Source organism: Lissotriton helveticus, chromosome 6, assembly GCF_964261635.1.
Source record: "Lissotriton helveticus chromosome 6, aLisHel1.1, whole genome shotgun sequence".
NCBI lineage: Eukaryota > Metazoa > Chordata > Amphibia > Caudata > Salamandridae > Lissotriton > Lissotriton helveticus.
The window spans coordinates 954,401,309-954,425,078 of record NC_136067.1 but is presented as its reverse complement, the minus strand read 5'-3'; the positions used below and the strand labels follow the sequence as shown (position 1 = coordinate 954,425,078).

The 23,770-nt window shown below is 46.5% G+C and overlaps 1 protein-coding gene across 1 annotated transcript in view; it reads right to left on the bottom strand.

Moving 5' to 3' along the window:
- The window catches only part of NOX3 (NADPH oxidase 3), a 632,637-nt gene that overhangs the window by 86,048 nt on the left and 522,819 nt on the right, over window positions 1-23,770 (bottom strand). The window contains exon 11 of the mRNA XM_078647785.1: window positions 744-890. Within this exon, the coding sequence (XP_078503911.1) occupies window positions 744-890 (147 nt within the window). The remainder of the gene's footprint in view (window positions 1-743; window positions 891-23,770) is intronic.

Sequence of the window (23,770 nt, the reverse complement as noted above, 5' to 3'; positions counted from 1 at the left end):
CTAGCCAGGAGTGGTATCTACCTAGGCTTTATTACTCTAGCCAGGAGTGGTATCTACCTAGGGTTATTGCTTGTGCAACTCTTGATGAGAGTCTTTATCAGCGTTTGTGAGTGGCGGAGAGTTAGCAGGTGTAGCATATCTATTAATCTAATTTTATAGGCCAAAAGTTAGGAGCAACACACTCGCTTTCATTTTTTTAAAATACCATACTGTATGAACTCTTAACCAAAGTAGAGAAAAGAGTGGTATGAAAAAGAAATAACGTCAAGGAAGTCATAAACCGTCAATTTCTTTTTTTTCCACGTGATTCAATGCAACTGTAAAGACGTTTATTCCACTAGCACAGAAAAAGATGATGTAGCGTTCTATGGCCTAGCTAAGGGATAGGGCCTACCCCTAGGTACTATCCAAGTCTGCTAACCAAGAATGTGCAGATTCCTCAACTGGTTTGCCAATATGGATGTCACTTGCAATGTGACCCATGTACTAGTAGGCAGCACAGCAAATTTCCCATTCGTAAAGTGTTGCAAAAAGACTCTTCTAAAGTATGTTTGTTTTTCAAAAGAAGCCCGTGTTGCATTAATCAAAAATGTTTTTCCTGTTTTTGAGAACATCATGAGCATGCGTGGGTCTCTAAAATTATTTTTGTAAAAAAATAAGTACTGCTTTTATGCAATGCTAGCTTGTTTAAGTGACGAGAAATTGATGAAACACCCGACATACAATTGGCTGTGGCTTGTTACCTGAGTTTCATCCCAGCCAGTCAGAAACAGGTGATAGCTCAAGAAATGGGTGCTGCCTCTTTCCGCCATTTGTGATTCTAGAGACAGCAGCAGATCAATAAACCACTCAAAGTAGCATGTATCCCGACAAATCCAGTAAAAATAGACCTATTGAAAAAAGGAGAATGCAATTTAGTTAGATATTCTGCTAAAACCCATATTCTACACAATCAAAATGATATGCCCATCTTAGTGCGAGGCCTTTCTTTTTGTTTCGACCACAGTGAATCTTATCATGTCAATCAGGCCATATCTGTTTTGCCAGAATTTGTATCCCAACTCTTGTCTTCCACTTTAACTTCTCCCACTAGTTTTGGACCAGTCTTGGAAAAGTTGGAATTTCCTATCCCCACGTATTGGATGGGGAGCAGTGGCAGTTGGTGATCACTCAAAATGGGCACGATAGGGTTTGAGTGGCGGCTCCTCCGCTATGGAGGAGGAGTGTCGCTCCCTCTGCCAACAGCTTCAAAACTTGAAAAATAAAACGGTAATAAAACAGGTATATTATCGTTTTATTTTTCAAGTTCTAAGGGCTGAGTCTTGGGGGGGTGGCCACCAAGGGGGTATTAATGGAGGGGGAGTGGTGGATACGGATATCAGTGTGCATGTGAGTTCAGCCAGTCATCTTATGACAACCAAAACGACAAGCGCACTGAGATGTCTCTAACCCGAGCTGCGTTGTCGGGTTGGAGACAGCAGATACAGGCTCCCAGTCTCTCTGGGAGCCCACATTCAGGTTAATCCCAACTCTGCTACCAGCGTCTGGATTGGCCCCAGTAAGTTATTATTATTATCCACTCTTTTGATAATTAAAAAACAGGGCTCAAACAAGCATGGCAGCGCCCCAACGCCCATTACACCTAAATGCCAATGTGCACTGATGTCACAGAAAGTCCCAAATTTGTTTAATAAGCACATACACAATTTGTATCTACGGAAGATGAATACACCCTCTGAAATGTACCAGTACATGAAGTACTGAGAAAAACGTAACTAACAAGACCAATGTTTCTGGGTTTTGTCATGGAAAAGATTTAATTATAGATGGCCGTCTTTGTGTGCATGTGGCGCTCCCAGCTGTTCGTGAATTAGAATTCCAAAACAAAACAACATCTTGGGCTATAACAATATGGAGGCTGGCTAGCTGGCTGTTTGGCCCCTGTGTAGTGCATAAGAAGAGGTAGACTGCCCTCACAGAAGAGAGTGCTGCACAGGCGTTAGAAGAAACATTTCTCATTATAAGTGGTGAAATTAAAAGGTATATGTCGGGACTCAGTCTGGGAAAATGACATGTGTCAGGGACTCTGGCAACTGGTGCCAGGGAAGACAACGTAGGCAGAATACAGGGTACAGAGCTGCCCAAGATCACAAAGCGAATCAAAGGAGAAAGGAAATCCAAAGAGGAAGCTCTGTACAAGAGAATAAGAGAGGGAAGACTCAGAAAGGACAGGTCCTCAGAGGTGATTTAGCATTCAGAAAACTACAGACAGGACGGATATGCAAGACATATATATATATACCAACATTAACAATAAAGGGAATGTAGGGTAAAGCACTCAGGAGCTCCACACGGTAAGACTGAAGATCAGTAAATTCCTCACCCACAAATGCTGTTAGAGATACTCACTGCACATTCCCACATATAGGACATGCATGCAAAGGCAGGGTCTGTGGAGCTGATACCTATGGTGATGTTATAAATGTAACTCAAAGACAATACTCTCAGTGAACAAGAAACACCAACTAGGTAGTCAGCTGTGTCCACGGATACTTACGATCAAACAGGATCACACAAGGCAGTAACAGCAAGGGGGTGAAACTAAACACAGGCAAAATAGACAAGGAGCTAGCACGGAGGAGTGCTCAACAGGACAGGAAGAAATCACAGGGCTCAAGTGGCAGAAAGCAAGTAACAAACATACAAAGTAATAGAAGCAAGACAGTAGAATAGAAAGACTGAAAACTATGAACTGGGAACAATGAAATGGGAAGAAAGGCAGGGACTGGAAAAGGATATACAAAAGGGGAGGCTACAAGGGTATACTAGAAGAGTGCTTGTTCAGAAATAAAGAAAACAAAGTAGCACTAAAGACAGTGCTGGAAAAGAACTAACATTGAGCAAAAGCTCAGGAGTCAAGGTAGCACTGCTGGCAGTGCTAATTCAGGAACAAGGGAAACTGCTGCAGGTCAGGAACAAGGAATGCTAAGGCTCAGGAAACAAAGATATCAAAGGCACAAGAAACACTGGAAATAAGGATATCAAAAGATCAGGAAACAAGGGTCTGTCTTACCGGTACACAGCTATAATGACCAACTCTGGACGGAAGGGTGCTGGGGCTTAAAAGCGCCCACATTAATCACATGCATCAGGTGTGGGCAGGCTAGCAGGGGCCAGACACAGGTGTGCCAAATTCCTAACCCATCCTTGACCTGGAGGGGTGGAGACGAGGCATTAAGCAGGGAATTCTAGGTAATGGAGTGTCAAACATGAGCAGGCGGGCTTCAAGCATGAGCAGGCTTGCTTTCATAAAACCGGGCATGGATTGGGAATGGATGATAATTTTCTAGTAGAATCCAAATGACTGGAAGTCAGTCTATGCATGCAGGGGAGGGTCTGGAAGCTTATTAGAACACTGGAGAGCCCCACAATTCAGCCCCCTGGTGGTGGGCACGAGAATTCAGGGAGCGAATTTTGACAGTATACATTTAAAATCATAGATTTTTTGGGAAATGTGACCCCAATCTGACACTAGAAAGTGAATTTTCAGAGCACAACACTGGAAAACAGTGAACGGCTGTGCTAATTACAGGTAACAAGAGGGAAGAAAATATATATATAAGTGTAGGTGGAAGTAAGCAAAATAAGTGTATATGAGGAGCGTCTCAACCACTCACTTTTCTCACATTTCTCTTACAAAATGGATGAGAGGGAATTTAGTAAGATTGCAGCCTTGCCACAAATTGTTGAAGCAGAAGAGGTTTTTTTAAACAAAAATCTTATCAGGAAATTCAACACGGTTAAATAAACGCACGAAAAGAGACTGTCAATCACATGCAGATGAACAGGGGAGCTGTTAGTTCGGAAGTAATCACTATAATTACACAGGCAGCGGAGCAATATCTCATGTACTGGAACCAAATCCAATGAAAACATCTAATTTTGGCTAGTAAGTTCATTTGTTTTTATCAATTGTTCACATACTATACACTGAGGGAGAGTAAAGGAATCATTTTGTCTCTTTATTTTGAGTTTAATATGTAATTTTGGAGGTCAATTGAGGTGCATTGCATCATGTATAGAAGAAAATGTTCAGAAAGATAGGTGAAGTTTCTGAAATGCAATAGAATAGTAATCTCAAAGAAATAGTGATTAGATACAGTTGTGTTATTCAATAAGGCAAATATGTTGGCATATAAGAGTGAAAGAGATTTTTATAATTTGAAAATTCCATATATTAGTGGAAGTGCAAGGTTGTTTCTTGTATGGGGAGGCAGATAATATGTTAACCCCTTTATGCAATGGGGCAAGGCACAATGCCTCTGTGGTCTGCCTACCACTTCTTTTTTTTTTAAAGTATCCCTGGTGTTTAGTGGGCTAGAGTATACCTTACAATCTGCCCCAGTGGAGTTGAAAGATTACTGGAGCCATTATGGGGTGAAGGCACTCCCAATGTATGTGCAGACTGACCCATCCTTTTTTTCCTTCATTTATTTGCCATGGTGTCTAGTGGCCTTTATGCCCCCAGGTAGAGATACTGTTTTGCCACTTGTGAGGTGGTGGCCAGGCCTTATGCTTGGAAAGACTGCCCCGCAACTGATGTTTTGTTTAAAAGTTATCTCTGTTGGTCTAGTGTGCATTCTGCCTTCTAGGAGAGTGGGCAGATTGGGGTAACCCCCAGGGAGGCAGAAGACTATTGATTTTCTTGGGGCGGAGTACTTCCCTTGTCCTAGGGGTGACTATTCCCCCCTCCAAAAGTATTCCTGGTGGCTAGTGAGTGGTTCAAAGTCATGGCAGAATCCCCAAGCAGGGAGACATTTTGAGTAGGTATTGGTAAAACAGGGTCATTGTTGTTCTGTACCTGTACCTCTGTCGTCTTGATCAGTGCACGAGGGCAGAGTTATGCTTGATGACGCTGACTGGTTTCACTTTCATCAGTGGGACATCAGTGTTCTGAGCATGCTGTATGTTACACTAATGATAAAACAAACTCATCTTATGAGGAAATCCTTCTCCTCATGTCCCTACGTTATTGTTTAAAAAGAAAATCCTTCTGGAACTTGCACCAGATTATTTTATGCAGTGACATTGCAGTGGAGAAACTATCCACTGAACTACTGAGTTAATACAGTGGACATGAACGGTTCATCTATCACATTCAAGCAGTGAAGATGATGTGATTGCTTGCCTCACACTTCCTTACACCAATTTACCAGCTATCAGAGCACACATCTTGTGCAAAATACCTAAATTGGACAGCTTGATATCAAACTGAAATTGGATCAACTTGCAGAGCGTGGGTGATTGGGACATACCGGGGTTGGATCAACCATCCCCTCCCACTGCACAAGGGCAAAGGCTGTGCAGAGCAGGGGGTTGAGTGGCCATGGGGAATGCAGGGCCTGGGCAGAGAAAACCCCATGAAGCCTACTTCATAATGCACATAGCCACAGGTTACGCTCAGTTGGAGCTTTGGCCTCAAGTTGCCAGAGGGGGTAGGCATATGCCAAACTTCAAATATGATAAAAACACTGAAATACCCTGAAAATAATTCTCACAGACATATACAGCATAGAGTTACTGTGTGTACATGTATGAGTGCACCAGTGGCTATCTGGACACAGGTCTACGCTAAAACGCTGTTATACAGAGCTTTAGACAAATTATATGTAAAGAGAATGGCATTACATGTCCTTATTATGCTTTGTCTGATAAACTACCTCAGGCAACTGTCTTTGTGACCCTGGGAACACTAGACGTATTTTATTGAAAGGAAAGGTACCATGTAGGTTGCACATTTGATAGAATATGTTGTGTGTGTCCATTGGAGAAGTGAAAAATAATGTTACCACTTAAGTGTTACGGAAAAAATATAAGTAGAGTGATCCCAGTTTTATTATCCGCAAAAGATGGTACTAAACAGGTCGCTGCCGCCTGCCCTCCATTTTTCTGTTATTCTCATATTTCTCTTTTCCTCATTTATATACAAAATTACAGTGTTGTTACTGTGTATTAGAATCCTGATTGTTGTCATAAGCTCTCAGAGCATCTAAGTGAAAATAATGGGGAAAAATTGTATGCTGCTCAAATGCAAAATTGAGATTTACTGTGTTCATATATGGATAGCTCAGAGCTGAGATGTCTGGCAAAAGAAGGGATGTATCATTACTGTGAACTTTATGTGCAACATTTTCAACAAAGATAAGTTGAAAAAACGAGTGATCCCAGTTATGAAGACATGGGATAAACTATCCTAAGACCAGTGATTATTGAACAATGATGTCAAATGTGTAGTGGCTTGCGAGTTAGAAACAATGGAACCCTTTTGACTCCTGATGGACTCCATAGAATTGTGACATGAGTGTTAGAGCAGAAAGCAATGAAGGTTGGTTTTGAATGTTGAGTTTGCGGTTACACACAGATGAATAAAGATGTGTAATTCTAAGCTCAGTGTGTGGCGTAGTCTTTGGGAGGTAACCAGGCTGGGGAGGATGCTACAAATGGCGACGAGTTAGGGGATAAGTAACCTGAAGAGCGACAGTGCTCTACCAGAGAGTTTGCTGTGGTCCAAGCAAACTGCCTGTGTGTGCTAAGTGTGTTACAGTTGAAATAAGGAACCAATGCATGTGAAGTCGACTCCAGCCGCGGGAGAGAAACTAAAAACAATGAAAGCATTGCAAAGAAATCTACTTCCAGTGACTATGTACAGTCTGACCAGCAGATTCTCATAGTTACTGTGCTGCTACACAACATACAGTCATATGTAATCCAGAGCATTAATGCTGAAGGCAGATGCAACCAGGTATACAAAGAGCAACTATTGATAATCATGAATTGCAAGATAACGTTACAGTTAGAAATTTGGGAAGACAAAGAGCTGGCAAAGAGCTGCCAAAGGATAAAATAGTTATTTACTCACCAGAACCTGAGTAAAGTGAGCCGTTATGACCTCAGCACCAGGTGTTGCAACACAGACAAGTGCATCACAAGTGCACGGCATTCACCACAATCTCCAATATGTTTGGAATAGTGAAATGCTACTTTTCTAATGGAGACAAAGACTGAGGCCTTCTTTCTAAAAATCATAAAGGATGATCCAGAAGCCAGCTGGTCCCAAGGCCCTAGAGATAACTTACACAAACAGGTTCAAGATGAACAGCCACAGAAGACGGAGATTGCTCCACACTTGATGCCGTCCACTTTCATAAATGGCTAAAATGCTGCTGTTTTCCGGAAACAGCCACCACCGTTTGGTACCGCCAAAAGGCTAATAATTGGTGAAAGATGGACTGCTTTGATGATTTCATTGATGCACTTGAAGAGACTGATTGCAAAAACATTAAAAAGTGTCTCAAAACTCATGCTGGTTGTGGGGTAAAAAAAGTCATAAAGAAAATGCTGGGGACCGATGAAGAAGTCACACATTGTCAGATTAGAGGAGTGTTGAATCTCAAGTTGGATCAGACACTGTAAATTCAATTATATTAATGACGAAGAAGCTATGCGTCTGAGAGTTATTGATGGATGCTTGTCAGATTCATTTATGAAGGCAAATGCTGAGAAAAACGTATAGTCTGGAGCTAGTGTTAATGGCGGCCAGGGCTGCAGAGCGTGCTGCTAGACAACAAGGTGCTGACATGGAGGCCAGAGATGCCCAGAATGAATATGTCATGAGTGTGAAAAGTAAGCCAAAACAATACTGAAGGACAAAAAGTGATGTCAACCCATAAAATGTAGTTGTGTTTGGGAGGTTGATTTTCATTTCCACACGAAAGTAACAGTCAGGACATATATGTAAAGGCGGTGGAAAGGACAACCATTTCATAACAGTTTGTAAAGCGAAGGAAAAAGTAAGCGCATCACATCACCAAGACAAAATGGTAGCCAGAATGTTGCAGGAGCAATATTCGACGAACACTCACAAGGCCAAGCGGTGACAACTCAACACTGAACGAAGTCGATCGTCATCTAAATCATTGTCAAACAGTTTTTCGGTATCAGTATCAAGTGAAAATGATGAAAATTATTGTGCCATATTGATGTTTACCTCATAAAAGTGTGTGCATGTTGGTTTGGGTGCTTGTGAAGAAAAACGTCAGTCAAAGAAAGATCGACATGCCAAAGCACCAAAGTCATTCAAACATTGTTAGAAGACTACACTGAAAGTAAATGGTTGTTCGATACCTTTCATTATAATATTTTTTTTGTGGAGTTCTATATAGCGGAACTAGACCCGGAGGTATCAAAGCACTTTACATGAACACCAGCTACATTACAGACAGACACATTCATTTTTCCTATGCACGGGGAGATTAAGTGACTGTCCCAGAATCACAGAATGTTGAGCGTCCCTGCTGAGACTCAAACCTGGGTCCCCAGCTCCGAGGTCAACCGCCCTTGCCGTTAGGCCACATTCTCTCCCTCATTATCGTGGTGCATTGATAAACATTCTTGAGGAGAAATACAGTGAACTATCTCCATTGCCGCAACATACGGCATAAAAAAACAAAGTGTATACATGGGTTGCATTGACGCCCTTTAAAAGTCAAGGTTCATTTGTAGCGACTATGAAACACAAGAAAACAAAGGGACATGCACCCATCCGTGTGCTTCAAAGCACAGCGTCAAGTGCCTGTCTATTCAGTCTATACACAGCCACTGATATGGGACTGATTTCCATGAATTACAACATGAATGCTCACCACGAAATAGTAATTCAGTTCCCTTTGTTATTTCATGGTTTAGAAAAGCTTAAGATTATGAAAGTAAAGTTACATATTAATGAGGACATACATCCTGTTGCTCAGGGGCAGACAAATTGCTTTTCATTTGCAAGAAGCTGTTGAAATAGAACTTGAAGCGTTACCAAAGCATGATATTGTTGAGCCTTCAACTGGTCCATCCGCATGGGTATCTCCCATAGCACTAGTGCCTAAAAAGGACAGCAAAGGAGCTGTACGTATATGCATTGACATGCGTCAGACAAACATGACAAATGGACGAGAACAACATCCAGGTCCACACATTGCTGACATGATAATGCAATTAAATAATGCAAAGGTCTTCTCTCACTTTGATTTAGATAAAGGTTATCATCAGTTCGAGATTGAAGATTACAGCTACATTACAACCTTTTCTACACATGTTGGTTTGTTTCAATAAGAAAGACTAACTTTTGGTGTGTCATCTGCTGCGGAACTATTTTAAGAAGTTATTTGACGTATCATATAACCTTTTATAAATGCTTTCAATCACAGCAATGCCATATTGGTTTTTGTGTTCGACACAAAAAGAACACAATAGAGCTCTTACTCAAGTATGTTGTTTACTTGCTGACGCAGGTTTGAATTTGAATGCATACAAATCTGAGCTCCATAAGATAAAGCTAAAATGCTTTGCCTACATCTTTTTTGACTGAGGTATGACACCAGATCCTGCTAAAGTACAGGTGTTGTCAAATGCAGATCACCCTACAAAGGTTTCTATGGTGTGTTCCTTCCTTGGCATGGCCAGTTACTGTTTCAGATACATACAAGACTTTGCACTGTGAGCGCTCCATTGAGAGACTTGACGAAAAAAAATGTTTTATTTCATTAGTCCCATAAATGTGAAAAAAGTTTAGAGAAAATCAAAAATAAGCCATTGAGCATGCCACTGATGAAATACTTCAACCCAAAGCTTCATAGAGAGGTTGCTTTTGATGCTAATCCAGTCTGGGTAGGCGCTCTATCCTTGCACAGAACAGCGTGCAAGGTATATTGTAGCATATGCAAGTAGAAGTTTGTCCCAAACAGAAAATGCTTACTCACAACCTGAAAATGAAATCTTAGCTGTAGTATAGGCTTGTGAAAGTTTCCATGTATTTCTGTACGGAAAACCTTTTACGCTTGTTATTGATCAACAAGCTTTAGTGACTATATTTAGCAATCCAAAGGAAAAAATGCCTCCTTGCATTGCACATTGGAGACTAGGGTTAGAAGAGTATATCTATATCTTTGTGCATCTTGCAGGGAAGGATCTGAACCCTGCTGATTACTTTTCCAGAGTGCATATCCAAGGTCACGGTACTCCATCCAAGACGGCTGAGGCCTACAACAAATTCATTGTAAAATTAAACACACCAGCTGCCATTTCAGTAGCCCAGATTAACACTGCCATGAGCATGATAGTTATATGTTAAAGTTGAAGGGTATAATTACATATTCATTCATGGAACCAACACACTTGATCGCTGACTAGTGTTATAATCCCTAACCTAGGCCTAAGTAGCAAAGTGACCTTTTACCTACAATTGTCCCACCTTGCTCTGCATAAAGGTTCTAGCACTGACCTTTTACCCAGTTATGTGCTGAATAAATGTCGATTGGTGTCCTTGAAACTAGCCTCATGTAATATGTAGAGGGTTCTTAGTAAAATCCCCTGCACATGACGTACATAACAGGATTAACATACTCTGCACAAAGTCATTGCTATCTTCATCCTAGGGCGACAGGGCTACTTTGCATAGATACAATTATTGATTTAGGCTCATCTACATAATTGTACTCACAACATATCGATTGTAGTAGAACCCTCCAGGCTACTTTTTTGGTATGAAAGAACCGCACCTTCACGAGGTAGGGGGAGGGGACGCTTCCACACTGACACAAACATGGAGGTCCCTGCATGCTGAAGCTTCAACACGCAGTGGTCTGACATCCCTTGCGGTGTTTTCAACTCATGACCAAGACGGGGTCCTTCATTCTCCCCTATCGGGTAATGGGGTTGGCTCTTTCCTAAGGGAATTTTTGGCTTCACACCCACTTACATTCTAGGTGCACTTAGGTACACCTAGGTAGAGTCCGCATTGTAGGAGTACGCTTGATTACTGACATGTTTATATGACTGCATATATTTACTGTTTTAACATCATGGTAACATTCTACCTTCTGTTTACTCTATTTGTGCTTGTAATCTCTTACATTTGCTTCTGTCTATTGATTGTCGCAGCACACATGTTTTATACTGGATTGACGTAGTTCAATAAATACTTATTGAAAACGTCCTCAACGTTTATTATGTGCATCTCTCTGAGAGTAAGTGAGCGCGATTGAATGAGCAAAAGTACTGTTTCCACAATCCCTGAATGGTCAAGGGTTGTCATGTTCAATGGTTGCCAGAACCTATTCACTCCTTGAAATGATTTGTGGAATTATGGTGGCACTGTGAGCTAGTTGGACTACAGGCTGACATATCCTGTGGGGGTGTCCGGAATCAGACTAGACACCAATCCCTTAGTTTATGTTATTAAACAATCACACGGATCCTTTGTATTTTTAGGAACTACACAACACCAGTGATGGTGAATATCAAAAATACAAAAATGTCAAGGATGTGCATGACTCTGGAAGGAGTTATACAACGAGCGTTGAAAATCCCGATTCTGGAGAATCTGCGACAGAAAATAATTGGAGTGGCCCATGAAGGACATTGTGAAAATGTTGCCACAAAATGAGCTCCACAAGACCAAATCTGGTATCTTTATCTTGATGACAGGGTTGAAAAGGAATTAAAGGCCAGTCATCTATTTAACTGCCGTTCTACAAAAACTACTCACCACACCTTGAACATATCAGAACTACCAGAGCATGCTTGGGAAAGAATAGCCATTAACATTTTCGGACCACTCAACAATGGACATCACCTGCTGGTAATTATGGATGAATACTCACGATTTCCATTAGCTGAATATTTTTCATCTGCTACTCAAGACGAGTCATTGAAAGACTAGATGGCATCTTTGCGACATATGGTGTTCCAGCCATAGTGAAGTCTGATAATGGCCCACGTTTCAACAGTCAAGAGTTTAAAGATTTCTTGGAGCATTTGAATATAAAGCATTTTAATTGCACACCTTTGTGGCTGTCAGGAATCATTCAGTCAGCTCTCTATACAACACAGGACATTTCCGCCCCAAGAAGACATTCAGGGTTGTGGTGAAACCTAGAATGGTGAACTTCTGGGTAAATATGAATTAGTTGGGGAATTCAAGATGGTCGCCGCTATTGCCGTGGTGACCTTTCGGCGACGTTCTAGTCTCCCGCTATCTTGAAGAGCGAGAGCGCTGAGAACTGCGCACTTCAAAATAGACTGTACCGTGAGTGGCCGTAATCCAAGGCGCTCACAGGAGTTTCGAGTTTAGTGTTTCTGTGAGAATAATTCATAGTCCTGTTCCTGAATATCTTAGTCCAGAGTCGAAGTTGGGTGTAGCTGTGAGAACCAAGACTGTGAACGGTTCTCGTCTTTCGACTTGTCAGTGAAGAGAAGTCCGTCGAAAGCAGGTTGCGCTTTGACAGCTATTCTAGCAAGAGTCTGAGGAGTTTTTGTGAGAAAGACTTTTGGACTCTTTCTGAGGACAATTATCCTCAACTTGCAGTTCCTTCCCCCGCAGCGTGGACAAGTCTACGAACGTCAGAGGACAGCAAGTCGGCATCCACTGAAGGACCAAGTAAGACTTTTCCAATTGCCTGGAAGATCTTCTAGTTTTCCCCAGAGCTCCCCCATTGCGATGCCCTATCGCTTCCCTTCCCCTCTCTCCTTCCTGATTCCTTTTTGCGCGCATCTTCCAAAAGTTCAAGGCTGTCTCCATGAACTGCATGACCAACTTCACATACTTGTGAACAGACTCCCATTTGACAGCAACGTTATCATTGAAGAAGGTAGGCGAGAGAATACTGGGTTTAAGATCAAGGAACATTTCCTCTAATTCAGTTACTAACGGGGTGTCCTCCTTTTTTCAGTATTGTCCACTCCTTCATGGTAACCACTCGCAACCACATACAGAGAGGGGCAAGGCTCTAAAGACAACTGGTAGGATAAACTGGATTTGTGTACTATATGTCCTGGAAGTGTAGATGGAGTTTCTGCATTGTCTTTCTCTCTTCCCTCTGTGCATTAGGAACTCATATGCAGTCCTGACCACCAATAGAATATAGAAGGTCAAGTGGGTGCCAGTTGTCGTTGGAGTGTCTCTCTTTTCTGTCCACTTCCCCTTTCCCTGTCTCTGGTGCCGTTGCTCGCGAAGCGGCGTCACTGGGGATAGGGCATTGGGAGCCAGCATCAGTTCTGCCTCTGCGAAGAATCTGGGACCTGACAGTTTGAAGTGCCCAAGTGGTTCACTCGCCCAGGCAGAATGGTTGAAGAGTTTAGTCTAAAGTCCCTTGGGGAAATGTTAGCAGGGATTCAGAGAGAGATTGGAGCTGTGAGGGAGGAAAATAAAATTTTTAAACAAGAGTTAGTAGTTTCCCGTCAGGAAACCTTGCTGTTGTCCCGGAAGGTCGATGGGTTGGCAATGAGTAATCCCGCAGGGCCTTCCCCAAGTGCTAGTAAGAGTACCACAGAATCTGATACCAGAACGGTAGCGCAAGTTATTCATTCTGTTTCTCCCTTAATTCCTTTAGCGGCTCCGGAGCGATTTCATGGGGACCCCCAAAAGGCCCAGTTGTTTCTGACCCAATGTTCGTTAAATTTTATTGTCGTCCTACCCTTTTCCCTGATGCTCAGTCTAGAGTGGCGTTTGTCTTGTCATATCTAGGTGGGGACGCTGCAAATTGGGCAATGCCTCTGGTAACACGAGATGATCCCTTCCTGCATGATTTTGATCAATTTAAAACGGAGTTTCTCCGCATATTTGATAGAAGGAGGATATCTCAGGCTACTGATAATGAATTGCTTGAGGTCAGACAGGGGTCAGGAGATTTGATTACCTATTTGGCACAGTGTAACAAACTCATTGTCGAAACTCAATGGCCTGAGGAGAAGAGAGCAGCTCTGTTTTACCGAGGACTTCGGGATGAACTGAAGGATTCCCTAGCCCAGATACCTAACCGGCCAACTGAGCTTTCGGCCTTGGTTGATTTGGTGTTGGAGCTGGATTTTCGTAGTGTGGAAAGAAAAGGGGAAAAGAAAAGAGATTTTCGAGTCAGTATTCCACGCTTTGATAGAATGAAGACAGAAGGGTCTAAGAGTGTCAGTGCCCAGTCGGATGTCGAACCAATGCAGATTGGAGCAGTTCGTGGACCCCTGAGCAAGGAAGAGAAAGAACAGAGAAGATTGAAGAGATTGTGTTTGTATTGTGGAACTTTATCAAGTAGATGGTCATCATGAGCAGGTGCAATCAGATTTTTGTCATGAACATTGTTATAGTCAGGATCCACCGAAGCTCATTCCGACTCAATCGCAATTACTTTCGTATGGGGGGCAGACGGTCAGTGTGATTACGTCTGTGGAAATCCGAGCGGAATACCAAGAATACAGGGAAGTCTTTAATGAGAGGGAAGCTGAAGTATTACCTCCACATCGCTCTTATGATTGTACTATCGATTTGGAGCCGGGAGCGGTGCTTCCTTGTAGCAGAATCTATGCTCTTACGGAAAAAGAGAACCAATATTTGAAGGAATATCTGGATCGTTATCTGGCAAATGGATTCATTAGACCCTCCCAATCCCCGGTATCCTCGCCATTGTTTTTTATTCCTAAGAAGGAAGAGGGAACCTTAAGAACCTGTATTGACTATCGAGCGTTAAACCGAGCCACCATCAAGAATCGATATCCTTTGCCTTTAATTTCGGTCTTGTTGGATCAGATCAAAGATGCTCAGATCTTTACTAAACTGGATCTGCGCGGGGCCTACCATCTGGTGCGGATGAAGGAGGGATACGAATGGAAGACTGCATTCCGAACTAAGTTCGGTTTTTTCGAATATTGCGTGATGCCCTTCGGCCTTTGCAATGCCCCTGCTGTGTTCCAGCATTTTATTAACGATGTCATGGGAGATCTGATTGACAAGATTGCAGTAATCTATCTCGATGACATTTTGATTTTCTCTAAAGACCCTCAAGAACATCCAGAACATGTGAAGACGGTGCTGCATCGTTTACAAACTCATCATCTATTTGTAAAATTGGAAAAATGTACATTCAGTTCCAATCGAGTGGAGTTTTTAGGATTTGTGCTATCTCCACAGGGAGTGATGATGGATCCGGGAAAAGTACGAGCTGTTGAGGATTGTCCGTCGCCCAAGGATGTGAAGGTGATTCAGAGATTTCTGGGCTTTGCTAATTTTTACCGTCGATTCATCTCCGGTTTCTCACAATTGATTGTTCCGATTACTCAACTTCTCAAGAAAGGGGTGAAATTCCAGTGGTCCAGTGAGGCAGAGAATGCTTTCGTTACCCTGAAGAAGAGTTTCACGTCCGCTCCGCTCTTACGTCATGCTGATCCAGCTGAACCTTTCTTTGTGGAAGCAGACGCTTCGGATCAGGCGATTGGAGGGGTCTTATCACAGAGACATCCAGATACAGGACAACTGCATCCCGTAGCTTTTCGATCACGAAAACTGAATGCAGCGGAAATCAACTACACGATTGCTGAAAAAGAGCTTTTGGCTGTGAAGGATGCCTTCGAAGACTGGAGACATTATCTTTTGGGAGCTCGACATAAAGTAACGGTGTTCACGGATCACAAGAACCTGCAATTCTTGAAGACGGCAAAGACTTTAACCCCCCGGCAGCTACGTTGGTCTCTCTATTTTTCTGACTTTGATTTTGTTATTACTTATCGACCAGGCAGTAAGAATGGGAAGGCAGATGCATTGTCCCGAATTGATACTGTAGAAACGCAGCATTTGGTGGAGGTTCAACCAATTATTCCGGAGACTCAAGTTATCTGCACAGTCACCTTGAATGGATTTCAAGAAGAAGTCAAGAAAAGACTGTCTGCAGAAGAAATTAAGGCTTGGGTAGCTCAAGATCCAGAACGCAAGTGTCACCAACAATTGCCGTACTATCGAGAAGCGTTATATCTCCCAACCCTGTCCTTACAAGAAAAGGCCTTGAGGATGTGCCATGATCAACCATTAGCTGGACATAAGGGCATTATGAAAACTCTAGATCTGGTTCAGCGTTATTTTTGGTGGCCTGAGCTGTCTGCCTCTGTCAAGCATTATGTGTTGTCTTGTGATTTATGTGCCCGAAGTAAAGCTACACGACAAGTTCCACAGGGTATGTTGCAACCCTTACCAACTCCTACCTGTCCGTGGCATACTGTATCCATGGATCTTATTGTAGATCTGCCCCTTAGCAAAGGGTTTAACACCATTTTGGTCTTTGTGGATACTTTCTCCAAGATGTGTCATTTTGTCCCCCTGACTGGACTTCCTTCTGCAAAAGAGTTGGCGAGATTATTTGGGGAATACGTAGTGAGGTTACATGGAGTTCCCAAGATAGTGATTTCTGATCGGGGGGCTCAATTTGTTTCCCACTTCTGGAAGGCTTTTCTTCATGGGTTAGGGGTTGAGCCTAGGTATTCTACAAGTTATCACCCCGAGACTGACGGTCAAACTGAGCGTCAAAATCAGGAACTTGAACAATATTTAAGACTGTTGCTTATGGATCAGGGAGGGGAGTGGGTTGATCAGTTGTGGATGGCTGAGTTCGCATGTAATAATGCGAATAGTGCATCTACAGGCTATTCTCCTTTCTATGTCAATTATGGCAGACATCCTAACCCTTTTTGTGTTCAGGAGGAATTGGGGGTGCTAGCAGCAGAGGAGTTGTTGAAAGACATGTCTTCCCTTCACAAATCTGCAGAAGAGAATTTAATTCAGGCTAAGGAAAAGTACAAGCAATATGCAGATAGACACCGTAAACCAGCTCCAGAGTATCAGGCAGGTGACAGGGTGTGGTTGTCCACTAAGTATTTGCATCTCAAGGGGAATAGGAAGTTTCAGCCTCGGTTTGTGGGTCCATACTTAATTGAAGAGGTTCTGGGTCCAGTCACGGTGAAATTAAAACTTCCTCCTACCATGAAGATCCACCCCGTCTTCCATGTGTCATTGTTGAAGAAGACTTTCCCTCAGGTTAGGATAGAGAAGCCTCCTCCTCCACTTCTTGTTCAGGGACATTCTGAATATGAAGTCAAAGGTCTTCTGGACTCCAAGATCCGTTCCAATAAGTTGTTCTATTTGATCGATTGGAAAGGATATGGTCCGAAGATCGCTCCTGGGAAAGAGCTGAAGATGTTCATGCTTCTCAGTTAGTCAAACGCTTTCATTCTCAGTTTCCATCCAAGCCAGGACCGCTGTCTCGGTCGTTGAGAGGGGGTACTGTCAGGAATCATTCAGTCGGCTCTCTATACAACACAGGACATTTCCGCCCCAAGAAGACATTCAGGGTTGTGGTGAAACCTAGAATGGTGAACTTCTGGGTAAATGTGAATTAGTTGGGGAATTCAAGATGGTCGCCGCTATTGCTGTGGTGACCTTTCGGCGACGTTCTAGTCTCCCGCTATCTTGAAGAGCGAGAGCGCTGAGAACTGCGCACTTCAAAATAGACTGTACCGTGAGTGGCCGTAATCCAAGGCGCTCACAGGAGTTTTGAGTTTAGTGTTTCTGTGAGAATAATTCATAGTCCTGTTCCTGAATATCTTAGTCCAGAGTCGAAGTTGGGTGTAGCTGTGAGAACCAAGACTGTGAACGGTTCGTGTCTTTCGACGTGTCAGTGAAGAGAAGTCCGTCGAAAGCAGGTTGCGCTTTGACAGCTATTCTAGCAAGAGTCTGAGGAGTTTTTGTGAGAAAGACTTTTGGACTCTTTCTGAGGAAAATTATCCTCAACTTGCAGTTCCTTCCCCCGCAGCGTGGACAAGTCTACGAACGTCAGAGGACAGCAAGTCGGCATCCACTGAAGGACCAAGTAAGACTTTTCCAATTGCCTGGAAGATCTTCTAGTTTTCCCCAGAGCTCCCCCATTGTGCTGCCCTATTGCGCTGCCCTATCTCTTCCCTTCCCCTCTCTCCTTCCTGATTCCTTTTTGCGCGCATCTTCCAAAAGTTCAAGGCTGTCTCCATGAACTGCATGACCAACTTCACATACTTGTGAACAGACTCCCATTTGACAGCAACGTTATCATTGAAGAAGGTAGGCGAGAGAATACTGGGTTTAAGATCAAGGAACATTTCCTCTAATTCAGTTACTAACGGGGTGTCCTCCTTTTTTCAGTATTGTCCACTCCTTCATGGTAACCACTCGCAACCACATACAGAGAGGGGCAAGGCTCTAAAGACAACTGGTAGGATAAACTGGATTTGTGTACTATATGTCCTGGAAGTGTAGATGGAGTTTCTGCATTGTCTTTCTCTCTTCCCTCTGTGCATTAGGAACTCATATGCAGTCCTGACCACCAATAGAATATAGAAGGTCTGGCGTGGCCAAGATGGCGTCGAAGTAGGTCGCCTTTCCGAGCCTCTCCGGCGCCGATTCCACACAGCTTCTAATAGCACGGTGCTGGGGGAGCTGCCTGGCTCCAAAAGGTTGGCAGAGGTTGCCGAGGTCTAGCGGAGCGGTCCGGTGCCATCGGCGGGGCTGAGTGGCGTTTGTGGCGGCCGCAGGAGCAGCAGCGCTTTGAGGCCTACGAAGCCCCGGCCTTGCGTAGATCGGAGGCCGGCTCGGTGGGTCGCGGCGCCCGCTGTGGAGGAGGAAGGACCCGTCCGCGACTCGCCCACGATTTTCCCCTGCGCCGGCCGACAGAGGAGGAACGCTCCTTGCCGGTGGTGGGCCGGACCTGGTCGCCAGTGGGCTCCGGGGGAGATACTGGCCTGAGGTGTGAGAGGAGGCCCAGAGGCGACGGAGCACAGAAACGCCGCAGCGCCCGCCCGGGGGACGGCCAGAGGCGCCTGAGTGCTGGCGGTGGCGGCGCTCACGACGGCTGCGGGGGTGAGTTGGCTCAACTAGCGGGCCCGCATTGGACACGGGAGGAGGCGAGTGGAGCCTGGGCCGGCGGGAAGGGCCCGGCCGGTGGACTGCGCTGAGCGCTGACGGCCCGCATTGAGGACGCGGCCTGGGGATAGCTACGGCGACTTGGCCGCCCAGCCTCAGCTTATGGATCTTCGGGGTGCTACCTGCCCCGGCCGGTGGGAAGCGTGACGCGCGTAGAAGCCTGTACGGCCCCGTGGGCCGCGTGAGCGGACCGGGACGCCTCGCTGCACGGACTGCGGTCTGGAGGGTGCGAGGAAGGGGCACTGGGAGCACGGACCTCGACTTTGGTTCGGAGATGGAGTAGGCTGCTGTTACTGGAGCTCTGCACCGACTACCCTGGGAGTGCACCCAGGCAGAGGACATCGCGGGCCATTTTGTCTGGCTATCACTTGCGCCTGGATTGAAGGAAGCTACCTTGCCTTTCCACGCTCTACCTTCCGGGGTACAGCCATCGGGGGTCGGGCGCCCCTTGACCCTTGACTGTGGAATACTCGCTAACGGTCTGCCGCCTGGTGCCTTGGCGAACGGGGCGGCTGTGAGGGCATCCTGGACAGAGAGGGGAGGATCGGCGGGGACAGTTGCCATACCTGCGGCCCCAGTGGTCCCCTATACCATAGCATCCTGCCTTGAGTGTTTGAGGAGGGAGGATCATCCGGGCTGGGGGCTGCCCGCCACAATGTCCAATGCGCTACGCAAGGGGCGTCCAGGGAAAGATGGGGCATCTAGATCCTCACAGCAGCCAGCATCCCCAGGGGCCAGTGGCTCGTCGAAGCACTCGGACGATGAAGCCCCTGTAACGAAGGCCTTTATGTCTGAGCTTTTTGCCTCCATCAAGGAAGATATTTCTGAGCTCCGTGCGCAGTTGGCGTCTGACCTCCGGGAAGTGCGGAGAGATGTGGATGGACTTGGCGAAAGGGTGGCGACCTTGGAGGACCATGATTTGAGTGTGGCCAATGATGTACACCAGCTGCAGCAAGATATCATCCGTCTCACGGAACAGAATTTGGACTTGCAGTCCCACACGGAGGACTTGGAAAACCGGTCCCGAAGAAACAACATCCGCATTCGAGCAGTGCCGTGGGATGGTGAGGCGGGCGACTTGTGTGGCTACGTACAGGAGTTGTTTTTGCAGATTCTGGACGAAGAGGATGTGCGGGAAATTAGAATGGACAGAGTACATCGAGTGGGGTTGCCCAGGCGAGGAGGGGGCCCCCCCCCGGACATCCTCGTCTGCGTACATGATTTCCAGGTGAAAGAGCGCATCCTCCGCAAGGCCAGGGCCATCACCTCACTGCGATTCAGGGACCACCACCCTCAGCTTTATCAGGACCTGGCAGCCTCTATGCTGCAGAAGAGAAGGGAGTTCCGTCCAGTGACTTCCTTCCTGCGGGAACGCAACATCGCCTACTCCTGGGGTCACCCATTCAGGATCATCTTCCGCTGGCAGAATCGGCTAGCACAGATTCGATCTCTCCAGGTGGCAAAGGACCTTTTGGGTTTGAACGACGTTGCGCCTTCCCAGGGAGCGAACACATCCCCGTCGCGGAGGCGCCGTCGCTCTTCATCGTGGCACAGGATTGGCGCATCCCCGGACCGGCGGCGACCGGATGACCATACCAGCTTGCAGGAAAGGGGTGCCGCGGTGGCTTCGGTGGCTTCGGCTACTCTGGCAGATTCCCAAATAAGCTCCGGAGCAGCATGACACCGGTTCTAAAGGCAGTTCGGCGCTCGAGGGGATTCGGCTCCTCGGTCCTGGGGTATGGTTGTACTTTTAGAGGAGAGACCCCGGACCGTGGCCGTGGGGGACATCAAGTTGGTTCCCCTACCCCCCCTCCAGTCTGGAAGAACTTTCACGAACTTTGGACTACTGGACCTGATGAGTATTATCCTTATCTTTAATGTTTCGGGTTTTTTCTTCTTGATAAGTTCGCTGGGTTGTATTGCCTTGGGCTCTTTCCTATTGTTCTTTTGTTTGGGGGGAGGGTTCGGGGGTGGAGGGGCTTGGGGGGGGGCTGCTTGGGGGTTCGAGGGTGGCGACATGGGTGCTCTTTGGTTTGTGTGGCTGGGATGGATGGGGGTGAGTGTGGAGTGTGTGCTGTGGGGAGGTCTGATGCCGCGGTCACTGACGGCCACTTGCCAGGTGGTTGGTGGCCGGGGGAGAAAAGTTGGGGTGCCTGTTCGCGATGCGTTTGTCTGATGGGTTATTGCATGTGGGTTGGGGGATTCCTGGGGAGACTGTAGTGCGTTCTGCTCTGTTACTCCAATATGCCTGTTAGTATAGGGACTTGGAATGTTAAGGGCCTGAATTCACCGCAAAAGCGACAGAAAGTATGGAAATATGTGACTGATCACCAGTTGGATGTGGTGGGGCTCCAGGAGACCCACTTAGCGCGCAAGGACGAGCTGCGTCTCAAGCATAGGGCGTATCCCCTTATATACAGATCTTCTGCGTCCACAAAACACAGGGGGGGTTGCGCTCCTGTTCCGCGCTGCGTTGCACTTCCAGCCTGTTGACGTACGCAGCGATAAGGATGGCCGCTGGCTGATGGTGAAGGGGCTCGTTCAGGGGCGCCTCTGTACCTTTGTGGTGGTGTATCTCCCTAATGCTGGCCAAAACAAATTCCTACAGAGCATGTTGCAGAAGGTGGGCGACTTTGTTGAAGGGCATCTGTTCCTTCTGGGGGACTTTAACTTGGTGTGGGACAAGATACTGGATAGCTCTGGGGCTCATAGGACAGATACTGGGCTGTTTTCTGCTTCATCGCAGCAGTTGGTGGAGGAGATGGGGCTATTCGATGGTTGGCGCTTTATCCATCCTGCCTCCCGAGATTACACATTTTTCTCCGATGTGCATCACTCCTACTCCCAATTGGACCACATTTTCCTTAGCCAGGCTCTTAGAGGGGATGTTCTTGATTCCGCCATTCATCCGATCTCAGTCTCTGACCACAGTTTGCTGGTGCTTAGCCTTCGCTGGACGTCGTCTGGTGCCGGGCAACGGAAATGGTACTTCCCAGCCTCAGTGGTAAGGGACGATACCTCCAATAAGGCGTTGCGGGGAGCTATCAGGGACTTCTTTGACTTAAATCCCGTGTCCGACACCTCGGTTTCCAACACATGGGACGCCTTTAAAGCGTCAGTCCGGGGCACGTGCCTAGGCCTCAGTGCGCACCTCAATAGGTTGCGGCGAAAGGATCGGGAGGATCTAGAGGCTGAATTGACGAAACTCGAACAGGCCCACAAGCTCAACCCCTCGCGGGTGACCCTCCGACCCCTGACAGCGGTCCGAGGGAAATTGAGGGCCCACTACAATAACAGGGCCGAATTTACTCTACTGCGGTTGGGGAGACAGTCCTACTCCTGTGGGAATAAAGTAGGCAGACACCTGGCGCGTCAATTGAGAGACAGGAGGGAACGGGAATATATCGGCGGGATACGTGATGCGGCGGGGGTACTACAACATCGGGATGAAGCAAAGGCAGCCGTTTTTGGCCGCTTTTATGCGGACCTCTACACGGGGGACAGGTTGGACGCCGGAGCTCAGAGGGAATACTTGCGGCGCCTGCCTCTCCCCCAGGTATCCAAAGAATGGAACGAGCTGTTGGGAGCCCCGATTGCCAGGGAGGAGGTGCTTGATGCCATCAAGAATCTCAAGTTACATAAAGCCCCTGGGCCGGATGGCTATACCACCGTTTTTTACAAAACATACGCTACCGATCTCTGTGATTTTTTGGTATCCCTCTTTAATGGCATGGCCGAGACCGGCTCTTCCACCGGTTCCCTGGCGGAGGCGGTGATAACGGTTTTGCCGAAACCTGGGAAGGACCCCACCCAATGTGCCTCGTTTCGCCCCATAGCGCTTCTCAACATCGACGCTAAACTATATTCTGCGATTTTGGCGCGTAGGCTGCAGGACTTAATGCCGGCAATCATACACCCTGACCAGTCGGGGTTTATCAAAGGGCGCCAGACTCACGATAACACCCGTAGGCTGGTCCACTTAATTGAAAAAGCGAACAGGTTCCGCATCCCGGCGGTCCTGGTGGGGCTGGACGCCGAAAAGGCTTTCGATCGTGTGGACTGGAACTTCTTGTTTCACACTATGACGGCCTTTGGCTTCTCGGACGCATTTATCACCATGGTGAGGGCTAACTTCTGCGGCCCTAGATCTCGCGTGGCGGTAAATGGCCACGTGTCGGGGTTTTTCCAGCACACCAGAGGCACTAGGCAGGGGTGCCCCCTTTCCCCGCTCCTGTTCGCGTTGAGCATAGAGCCTTTAGCGGTGGCGGTGCGGGAGCATGAGGGAGTTCGGGGCCTCCCGTTTACAGGAGAGCAACATACTATCACGCTCTTCGCGGACGATGTTCTATTTTCTGTAGCGGACCCGGAACACTCGCTGCCTTGTATCAGGGAGATCTTGTTGCAATATGAAGAGGTGGCCGGCTTCAAAGTTAACTATAGCAAATCGTATATCCTGAATCTTACGCTCTCACAGGCTGCGGTGGACCGCGTGCGGCCCTTGACGCCTTTAGCCTGGGCCGATGGTTCCATTGTTTACTTGGGGGTCCACCTGACCCCGACAGTGGGCAAGCTGTTCTCGGCCAACTTCCCGCCCGCGCTAGCGAAGTCCCGAGCGGACTTGGACAGGTGGAAACCGAAATTTTTGTCCTGGCTGGGTAGAATCCATGCTGTAAAGATGGTTCTCCTCCCTAAATTTCTGTACTTATTCCAAGCACTGCCCATTCCCCTGGACAGCGATTATTTTCGACGTCTCAGGACTCAGATATTGCGCTTTGTGTGGCAGGGGGGACGGGCACGACTCTCCTTCGCGGTATTGCGTCGGCCGAGGTCCGAGGGCGGAGTGGGACTCCCGGATCTACAGCTCTACTATAAGGCGGCGCAATTGAGAGTCCTGGTGGAGTGGTCGCAGCAATCGTCAGAAAAACATTGGCTGCATATGGACCGGAGCGTGGCTCGCAG